This window comes from Solanum tuberosum, unplaced genomic scaffold (genome assembly GCF_000226075.1).
Source record: "Solanum tuberosum cultivar DM 1-3 516 R44 unplaced genomic scaffold, SolTub_3.0 scf00446, whole genome shotgun sequence".
Taxonomy (NCBI): domain Eukaryota; kingdom Viridiplantae; phylum Streptophyta; class Magnoliopsida; order Solanales; family Solanaceae; genus Solanum; species Solanum tuberosum.
The window spans coordinates 53422-64462 of NW_006239368.1; the positions used below are offsets into that span (position 1 = coordinate 53422).

General features: G+C 39.0%; 1 protein-coding gene across 6 annotated transcripts in view; it reads left to right on the plus strand.

Moving 5' to 3' along the window:
- Positions 1-11041, plus strand: part of LOC107057742 (regulatory-associated protein of TOR 1-like) — a 45096-nt gene that overhangs the window by 33222 nt on the left and 833 nt on the right. For 2 of the 6 annotated variants that reach the window (XM_015303510.1, XM_015303509.1), the window contains exons 13-17: positions 4861-5214; positions 5308-5494; positions 6297-6893; positions 7061-7393; positions 7517-7630. In XM_015303510.1, the coding sequence (XP_015158996.1) occupies positions 4861-5214; positions 5308-5494; positions 6297-6893; positions 7061-7393; positions 7517-7630 (1585 nt within the window). Of the gene's footprint in view, positions 1-4860; positions 5215-5307; positions 5495-6296; positions 6894-7060; positions 7414-7506; positions 7631-7698; positions 7791-11041 lie in introns of those variants that run through there. The other 4 variants (XR_001471813.1, XM_015303508.1, XM_015303511.1 and 1 more) reach the window with 4 other exon arrangements.

The following is an 11041-nucleotide window of genomic DNA, read 5'->3' on the forward strand; positions in this document are numbered from 1 at the left end:
ACCAAGATTGTAGAGGCTCTGATACCATGTGAGAAATATAGGAAAAAAATATTATTGAATTGTTGTTGTGTCTACATTATTACATTGAGACCCTATTTATAGACCCTAGAATACAATCCTTTACCAAGTAGGATACTATTTAGTATTCCTATTTCTATTTCTATTCCTATTCCTATTCTAATAGAATTGTATAAACCTATTCCTATTCTAATAGGATTGTATAAATCTATTCTTATTCTAATAGGATTGTATAAACCTATTCTTATTCTAACACTAGGCATTGTCCAATTTACTCTAAGTATACAAAAGAACATGTTCCACAGATCTGTAGATGTACTGCAATGTAGAAATAGGTGGCCATTTACTTCAGCCTCTTGTCCACACATATCACACCTTGAACAGATCTGTATACCTCTTCTTTGTTGCACTTCATGGGTTAGGCATGCTCTTCTAATTACCAACCACGTGAAACATACAACTTTTAAAGGAATCTTTATCTCTTCCAGATTAATTTCCAAGTCCCGCCAAACTGTTGTCAAAGAATGATTTCTATTCCTCTCCAACTCCTAGACTATGTAATTTCCAAACTGGTTTGTCGGGCTCTGTGGTGATGCCTGGAAACTAGTTTAGAGCATGTAGTAGGCCTGCTACTCTTTCAACCTCCTAGTCATTTAGAGCCCTTCCGAACATAAGATCCCAGCCCCGAGGGCTCCAAATATGTGCATATAGTGGTATGTGTTGCAGGCTAATAATGTATAAATCAGGAAAAAGTATCCACAGTTTCTCATCCACTATCCAGTTCTCATTCCAGAAACTAGTCTTCAAACCATTTCCCGCTCTAATGGTCACCTTTGCATTGAAAGCAATCCACAATCTTCTGATAGTTTTCCATACAGAGCAACCAAAAGTGCCAGGAACTTCTTCAGTGATCCAGTTGTTCAGTAGGTCATATTTCTTAGTGATGAACCTCCTCCATAATGCCATATCTTTACATCAGAATCTTCACAACCAATTTTTTAGTTGACTAGTGTTCTGGATACTCAAGTTCTTAATGCCCTTACCCCTTGGTTTTTCTCATTCCCACCTCTTCCATTTAACCAGGTTGTAGCCATGCTTCTCTTTATTTCCTTTGCCAGAGGAACACCCTTTTCAGTTTGTTGAGTTTCTTTTCAATACTTTTTGGCAGGGGGAAAAGACTCGGTACATAAGTTGGGAGGGCATCTGTAGCTGATTTGATAGGAGTCAGTCTACCTCCTACTTCCTAGGGATATATATTGACTCTTCCACTGTGTCAGCTTCGTTTCACTTCTCTTCAAGAGTTCACTACATACTTCCAGCTCTTTGTTTTTGGCTCCCAAGGGCATCCTCAAATATTTGGTGGGAAGAGAAGCCACTTTACAGCCCAGGTTGTCGACAAGACCTTGCATGTTATCTACTTGATTAACTGCCAATTCATGTGTAGTCATTATATGCCTTCAAGCACTTGTAAAAAAATGTTATATTCTCCTTGATTTCTTTTGGGTCATTAATGTCCTCCCACTAATAATTAGTTTGTCAATGGTGTTGTACCTCCTATGTGTTGTTGCCACTCTTCGGAAGAACTTGATATTATTATTTCCTTGCTTTAGCCACTCTGGACTCCTCATTTTTTTGACAGTTCTTCCAACTCAACTAGAATTGCTGCTCGAATCATCTCATCCTCTATCAGCACTCTATTATTCTGAATCAGATCCATCTCAACCAACACAATTCAATAAATTGTTTTCCTATTGGTGAGTTCCCCAAATGTTACACAACTCCATTCCTTAAGTTTCTGCTTTAGCATCTGTAGTTTCATACTGAATTTGTAGTCTGGGCATCCTTCCACACAAATTCATTCCACCAATCCTGGGACCTGGGTTAGATCTTTGAAACCCTCTACATTAAACAACCTGTTTTCAAATTTGAAGTAAGACTTCCTCTGTTCTCAGTCTTTACATTGTAGAATAATAGGGTTGTGATCAGATATAACTCTAAGCATAATTTGTTGTATAATGCTCCTGAAAAGTTCTTCCCACTCCATTGAGTAGAGGAACCTATCCAACCTAGCAACACTGTGGTGGCTAGCCCCTTTGAACCAAGTAAAAATCCCACCATTAAGATGGGGATCATGTAACTCCATGTCCTCTATCTAGATCGAAAAAGCAACCATTACATTGGTTATTCTATTGCATCCTCTCCTTTCTGCTATTGTTCTAACAGTCTTGAAGTCCCCACAAGTGTCCCAATGACCTCCACATAGCTCCCTAACTGCTACAATTTCTTCCCAGCATTCCAATTTCTCAGCTCTGGTGTGAGAGCATATACACTAGTGAGAAATCAACGAAAGGAATCTTGGACAACTTTGAATCTGTATGTGATTGAGAATTGACCTTCCTCCACACAGTTGCCCACCCAAACTCTTAAGTCACACGTGATTAGAATCCCCCCACTACTGCCAGCAGCTTCAATTTACCTGCACCTCATCCATCTGCTAAACCACAATTGTTTGGAAATCCCCTCTACATCTTTGGTAACTTTTGTCTCTTGTAATCAGTAAACATCAACTCTCCATTTCAGAAGAGAGCTCTTAACCAGATTCCTTGCAGAAATCTTGTTAATACCCCTGACATTCCAAGATACAATCTTTACTTTCATTGGTGAGTTAGTGACAGAACTCTCCCTCTGTTTCTTACGCCATTAACTTCCTCATTCAAATGTTCTTCAACTAATTCTTGTCAATTCCTTTGTGTCTAGGTGTTGACACTGCACTGTTTGCCCCTTCTTTTTCATCGCACTCTTTCATTCATCGAGCCTCATCAGTAGTGCATGTGTTTCTCCCCTGCAAACTTCAAACACCACTCCATATGTTTTGCTAAGTTCCAGAATACAGGAATTCACCCAACTGGATGCTTTGATCCCGCCACCAGTTTGGTACCCAGGTTTTTTATGTCTACCGGCTCATCATCATGAATCTGCTGAATTTCATGTCGCCGTTTGGAGATTTTGTACCCCTGAGTTCTCCCCAATTTCCCTGGATTGATCGATCCTCTTCACTTCACTGAGAATTGGTCCGAATACCTCTTTCATTTTATCTGTCGTCTCTCTGTGGCATAGATTAGCAGAGGTCTCAATGTTTTCTACGATTGTCGATGTTTCCTAGCTGTTGTAGGCCTGTAAAAATTGAGTCACTAGTTTCTTGATAGAGTTGGGCTTTGTGCCGAATTGAGCTTGCCCCGACCCACTCCTCCATTAATTTTGATGGCCTGCCCATGTGCCTCTGTCATAGCAAGTGTTCTGTCAGCTGTATCCGCTGCTATTTGACTTTGCAGAGGATCTTCCTCTTTACCTAATGGTTCTCCATTTCATAGCCATTGGGTAATGACCTCAGAGTTAAAATCTTCTCTAGCGAATACCCTTATTGGCGAATCAGTCCAGATTGGCATCGTAATAGAGTTTCTATTTCTTTCCGTCCAGTCGTACTAGGCTCCTGCCGTACCAGATGTTCTTGTGATGTCGTAGGCCTTGAAGCCAACTGCAAAATAAATATTGTCGTCCATTTGAAGTCGATTGCAAGGAAAGGGAGAAGAAAAGAAGAATGGGGATGCCTTCCGATCACCGGAAAATAGTGGGGAAAGGGACCCTGGTGGGGCTTGGACATTTCTTCGATTGTTGTGTCTGGGAGCTTTTTCAAAAGCACAAGTAACACTTTGAATGTTCGTAGTATCACTTATGGGTGCATTTGAAGGTCTACCTAAGACATTGTACATCTTAGATGACCTGCCATTTTTATCCTTTATGTATGTTGTTCTGTTGAATGTGGTTAGTGTGACCTTGTTTCATCTTGGATTAACATCTTAACGTTCACATTTCTAGAATACTAATCTTATGGATATGTTGGGTCGTAGATGCTCAACAATCACTACTATGTTACATTACTGGTTTCACAATTGTTGAATAAAATTTACTTATTGCTTTGGTATGTGTCTTCAAATAGTAATGCGATCCTGTAGTGATCTTTTTTTTTCCGGAACTGGTAAGGTTGCATTCTTAAGCATTAAGGGTATGCTGGCTACCTCCAAAAAGGGATAATTACAGATTTCCTATCAAATCTAAAATCTGGTCTATATCATCTATATTTTAGCTATGTAAATCCAACACATCCAAACAGATCATGGATATGTGGTGGGTTTCCAACTCAATTATGCACTTTTTCCTCTTAATCTTCTTATTTTCTTTTTCTTTTTTGTGATCTTGGATACAAACCATTGGATGCTTGTTTCACTATGTTAAGCACCAATACGAAGTTGGTTTCTGACTTATTGCATTATTTAAAGTTATTTTCTTTCGGCTACACACAAATTAATTAATGCATGTTGTGCTGTTCTAAGAAAAAAGTAACGAAAAACAGAACCTCCACACCAGCTCCATCAACCAAGCCGTAAATTGGAACGGAAGAGATCACCACTAGATTTACACTTGTAGTTTGTATTTATGTTTTGTCAGGATGTTGAGCTATCTTGAGTGCTCTCTTATTCTTTATCCTGATGTTACCTAGATCTAATGATATAGTTGTGGAATCTGTAATGTTGACAGAATATGTTCTTTCCTCCTTTCATTCAATGCTTGTCACTGAGCGTTTTCTTTCTTTTGATCGATTATACTGTGTAGAAACTATGTAATGTTGAAATGTTAAGGTTTCTTTCTTTTCTTTCAGAGTCTTCGTGTTGACATTTGTCTTAGATAACTATCTTATTTGGTTTGTGTGTCTTGATTCACTTTAAGTGTTATGATCCTCTAGTTTAATATTCATTAGATTACCCTTTTCCTGTGAGATGACAGTCTTGCCAGGTTGACCTTGTTAAGGATGGTGGACATGCATATTTCATTAGATTTCTCAATAGTGTTGATGCTTATCCAGAGCAAAGGGCAATGGCTGCATTTGTCTTGGCAGTAATTGCTGATGGTCACAGACGGGGTCAGGAGGCGTGTATTGAAGTGGGGCTTATTAATGTCTGCTTGAAGCATCTTCAGGGATCAACCTATAATGATGTCCAAACTGAACCATTGTTTCTTCAATGGCTGTGCCTTTGTCTGGGAAAGCTCTGGGAGGATTTCACAGAGGCACAAGTACTAGGTTTGCAGGCAGATGCACCAGCAATATTTGTGCCTTTACTTTCTCAATCGCAGCCTGAGGTTTGTTGTTTAATTATATGTCAAGTTGGTGTATTATTAGTATGGTTCTCCATTATTTTTTCAGACTTTGACTAAAAGAGCAATTTATTTCAGGTACGAGCTGCATCTATATTTGCACTAGGTACTTTACTTGATGTTGGGTTTGATACATCTAAGGATGACATTGGAGAGGATGAAGACTACGACAATGAGGAAAAAATTGGGGCAGAAGTCATAATGAAGTGCCTTTTAAGTGTTGTTTCTGATGCAAGCGCATTGGTACGAGCTGAGGTTGCTGTTGGTATGTTTTTACTGAATTATTTCCACCCCAAGGAGACTTTCTTTGTGGTGCACTTCCTGCTGTTCCTAACTTACTTTCTGATTTGTCCCATATTTATTCTTTCTTTGTGTTAGGGGAGAATATTGCAGGTTTAATTATTGTAGAAATTTGATGATAACTCTAAAACAGTGTGCCACTACATTTCTTGTATGATGAGGACACCTCCTGAACTAAATCTGTCCAGACTATGAATTTTGTTTATCTTTCTCTTTGAAGAGGCAGGTTAATGCTGAATGATACCAGTATTTAATAGCATACCAGTTGTTCGATTCAAAGTTGCTCTAAGGCAGGAGAAAGGGAAATAAAAAAATAAGTAGCACCCAAGGGTGTTACCTAGTTAATTAAATGGGAGGAGAACCATGAGGCCTCAGGTTCATACTCCCGCAGAGGTGAAAAAACACTAGATGATTTTTTTCATCTGCCTAAGCTTGATGGGCAGAATTACCCAGTACTTGTGCTGGTGAGAGGTACCTGGTGGAATAGCCAAGGTGCACACAAGCTGGTGCATAAATAAGTGTAGAATGGCGAAACTTTTCTCCGTGCTTGCTCTATTATTTTCAAAAAGAATTAAATATAAGTTAGCTGCAATTGTTTCAATACATAAATGCATGAGATATAATGCATGTCAATTGATATCTACTCCCTTAATAGCACGTCTAATTCTCTGATTTCTCCTCATTCCTCTCTTCTTCATCTTGTGCCTGATCTACTCTTGTGGACAGAATATATGACCTAGCTTGTTCATGTTGCTTCATTCTTGTAGCCTTGGCACGTTTTGCCTTTGGGCATAAGGTGCACCTGAAGTCGGTTGTAGCTGCATATTTGAAGAGTCAATCTAATTCCATGCCCACTTCCTTGCCTTCTTCTACGGTCAAGAGTTCAGGTAGTGGCTATACGACGCCAACTTGTTATGTTCCACATGGAAGTGTAGTTCCATCTCCTAATGCTCCTTTATTGAGAGTGGGAGGTGACAGTCCGTCTATCTCTCACGATGGTAGGGTCTCGACTAGCAGCCCTGTTGCAACACCTGGCTTCATGCATGGATCTCCTTTGTCTGATGGTTCTTCTCATCATTCTGATTCTGGAAGACTGGGTGATGCTGCTAGCGATGGTGTTGTTAATCATATAAGACCCAGACCACTTGACAATTCACTCTATACTAAGTCTGTGCAGGCCATGTGTGCCCTGGCAAAGGATCCATCACCTCGTGTTGCAGGTCTTGGCTGTAGAGTGCTTTCAATTATTGGGATTGACCAAGTGTTCGCCAAGTCAGTCAAGTCAACTGTTGAATCCACAACATCTCCTGGCCCTAGATCTGCTGGATTGAATCGATCATCTTCTTGGTTTGACATGCGTGGAGGTATATTTAGTACTCAAAGGAGACTAGGAGTCAATATTACTGTAGTTTCTCTACCCCATAATCCATCAGTGTCAACCTTGATGTTCAAGTATTTCCCTCAATACTCATTATTTTTTTCAAGTAATTATGTTCCCCTTTGATACCATCCTTTACTTGAACTGTTGCAGGTAGGCGTTTACCTGTGCCTTTTAGGACTCCTCCTGTCAGTCCCCCCCAGTCCAGTTTCTTAACGGGATTGCGAAGAGTTTATTCTTTAGACTTCAGGCATCACCCAATGAACTCTCAAGACTCAGCGTTAGCTGATCCCCTCTTGGGTTCTGGTGGATCTTCTAGAGCTTCAGAACGCAGTTCTATTCCACATTCAACCATTTATAATTGGAGCTGTGGCCGTTTCTCAAAGCCACTTCTTACTGCAGCTGATGATAATGAAGATATCATTTCTAGGAGAGAAGAGAAGGAGAAGTTAGCTCTTGACCTCATCACCAAATGCCAGCACTGTTGTGAGTCTACTGGGCTTATGGTTCATTCCTTCTCCCACTACCATCTTTCATGTGTATGTCATCATTTATCTTAAATGTGTCTAATTTGGCCAATGCTTACTTCTTTGTCTCAGCGGTGAACAGACTGCATAATCAAATTGCCAGTTGGGATACAAAGTTTGAGAGTGGTACCAGAACTGCTTTGCTGCATCCCTTCTCACCATTTGTGGTTGCTTCAGATGAGAGTGAACGGATCAGGTAGAGGAATATTGGCCTGAATGAAGACATTGTTTCCATCGTTCCTTTTTCACGATCTTCTCTCGTAGTACTGCGGGAAGGGTCGGTTAGTTCAAGTTCTAGGTTAGTCGTTGGAGCTATGTGTAATCTGTCATTTCAACCAACAAATGCTGCTTTGCTGGTAAGCAATCATTCTCAAGTGGAAAGACTAGATGCAGGCCAATGTTAGGAAACATGTCCTGGAACTATGCCTGCTTTCTGAATAATCGCCATATCTTCTTAGAGCTTCAAAAAATAGATGCTATTTATATTGAAGTCTTTTTTTGACCTCACTCTTGTATGGTGTTTGGATCAGGTGTTCTTGCTTATTTTTGCTTTTCTTTCTTAGTCTTCTCACCCCTTATGTTGCATCACCTCAGAACAACTTCTTGACTTTGTGGCCATTAGGTTTGAGTTATTGAGTTTCTTTTACATGGTCAACTTTTTGGCCATTAGGTCTGATATATTGAGCTTCTTTTGCATGATAAAGGAACTAATGATACAACAACTACATACCTAGTATATTCCCACGAGTGAGGTCCGGAGAGGGTGGGGGTGTATGCAGACCTCCCCTACCTTTATGCAGTAGAGAGGTTGTTTTTAATAGATCCTCGACTTAAGAAAATCGTTTTTCAGAAAAAACCTGAAATAAACGTAAGAGTAAAAAGCTATGATGAAAATATTGAAGGAACAAAAGTACCAATAGTAAAAATATTGAAGATAACCAAATAAAGGAAATAATAGTTGTGATAAATCTGAAGCATAAGATAATGCTAGCATAGTAGTAATAGTACGACAAGGGAACAAATAGATGCACCAAGACTAGAACCTTGCATGACCACTATGAAGAGAGAAAATGCTCTACAACCTACTTGCTGTTTTCCCTAATCTTCGACCTCCATGCTCTCTATCTAGGATCATTTCCTCAGTAAACTAAAGATAGTCATATCTTGTCTAATCACGTTTCCCCAATTCTTTCTCAGTTAACCTCTATCTCTCTTCAAACCTATCACTACCAACCTCCGCACCTTGTCCACACATGAAGGCTACTCCAGCCTTGCCTCGTATATCTTCGTTCCTAATCCTGTCTCTTCTAGTATGCCCGCACATCCATTTAAGCATCCTCATTTCCTCTAACTTCATATTCTGAACAGGGGAGTTCTTGACTGGCCATACTCCATCTTGTACAACATAGTCGATCTAACAATCACTCTATAAAATAAAACTACCTTTAAGTCTCGGTGACATATTCACATAGGACACAAGATGTGAGCCTTTATTTCATCCGCCCGCTCCAATACGATGTGCAACATCCTTGTCGTTCTACCCATTCCCTTGGATTGTAGACCCGTAAAGGAACAGATGATATTCTATTAAATTTATGTTTGTTAGAATCCTTGTGAATATTCTAGAACAAATGAATATAGTAGGTAGCTTAATTTATTCCTATTGTAATTAGGTATTGATTTGTACTGATTTTCTTTTCTTTTTAGGACATGTAAACACAAGTATTCAAACCCCAATAGTTTGATGAAATAATCATGCTGAGTTCCTCTCATTTTCTCTTCCACTTCACTTGGTATTAAAGCGTAGTTACGGCCAGCAACATATAGAAAGAAGATTTTTAGACAACCTCTTACTGTTGTCCGAAGACAACTTTGTTTTCGTAGATGTTGTGATCAAACCAATACCCGCTATGAGTACTGGAACACTAACATGAACAATCCCCAACCAGCTCCACTACTGTCTGCCACTTCATGAGCCGACCAGAGCATCCCAGATTCTAACAGGATCTGTTCACGCGCTGGCAAACTGGAGCCTAGAGATTGATTGTCATTTTTTCAGATAGAAGGTACTCTTAAGAGACATAGTCACAAGGTTCATGCGGTCAAATGATCAATTTGCAGACATATAAATTATATTCACTAGCTTGATAGGGAGTCGTAGAATCCTTGTGAATATTTTAGCACTCCCCCTTAAGTGGTGAATACAAATTATGTGTCAAGCTTGTTACATATATAGCTTGTTCTAGGCTAGGGACTTTGTGAACACGTTTGTGAGCTTGGTACATATAATTTGCTTGCACCAACTTCAGGGGGAGTGTTAGCATCATTGTGAATATTACTACGAATATAGAAGCGGGAGCAGGAGTAGCTTAGGGTCATCCTGCTTAGGAGGGTATTTTCAGAATTTCAAAGTCTAATCAAGATACTGTACTTATAGCTTTATCACTTGTACATACTTGATATGTTTGCTGAAAGTGTAGGTCCCACCTCAAATTGCCATGCCACATGCTGCATTTGGCAGCCTTTTGAACTATCAATTCTGTAAAAATGTGGGCCTGCTGAAAACTTTTGTTTCTCTCTCTGCGTAGCTTTTGTTCACCTTTGCAACTTGTGCTTTTGTGTGCATCTGTAGTTAAATAGATCTCCAGATAAGGGAGATTGAGGATGCAATCTTTACCTCTAGGATAATGTGTGATCCTGATAGTTTTAGTCAAACAGTAGTTTTCTCTCTCACCTATCTATTATATCAGCAAAATAGGTAGTGTATTAAGTAATCTGTGATGAAAACTTGTTGACAGTTGCACCCATGGATGTGGCCTTGTTCAATGAAGTGAGTGAGAATCATGAGGTCTCACGTTCAAATCCCAAATCCCAGTAGAAACAAAAATACTAGGTGATACAAAAATACTAGGTGATTTCTTCCCATCTGTGGTAGCCTTGTTGAACATAGTTACCTGGTACTTGTTGCTAGTGGGAGGTGTAGGTATCGTGTGGAATTAGTTGAAATGCATGAAAGCTAGTCCCGCACACCACGAAAAAAATAAAAGTTTGTTGACAGTTTAGGGAAATGGTTAAAGAAAAACAAAACAACCAAGACAACCTAAATGCATTATTACATGAACTGGACTGTTATTTGGAATAATTCCTCTTTTGGGTGGCTTAAGATAGCAAACCAACACTTCAATTTTTTCCGATATTCTAAAGAAAAAAAATGCAATCTTTATTATAATTACTCAGCAGTCAGTTTTATAATCAGTTAAACTCTTATTATATTGCTTATTGAGAAGGTCATTTTCTTCAATCCACATTTGTAAATGGTCACAGGAGACCATTTCGCCTCAACGAATTTCAAGGCAATAACTTAAAGTAAAAGAATTTGAACTATATATTGCCTGTGAACCAAATCATAGGTCAATAGTATTTAGTTTATTGTCCGACCGAAACAACAAATATTTCTTCAAGTATGATAAATATTTTAAATTGTGAAGTTTAAAGACCTATTTTGTTTTCTACTAGCGAAATATTCTTTTGGGTATGGATCTTTCGAAACTCTTAAGAAGAAATTAGTAAAAAACTACTTATTAAGAATTTAGTAACTAACTAATAG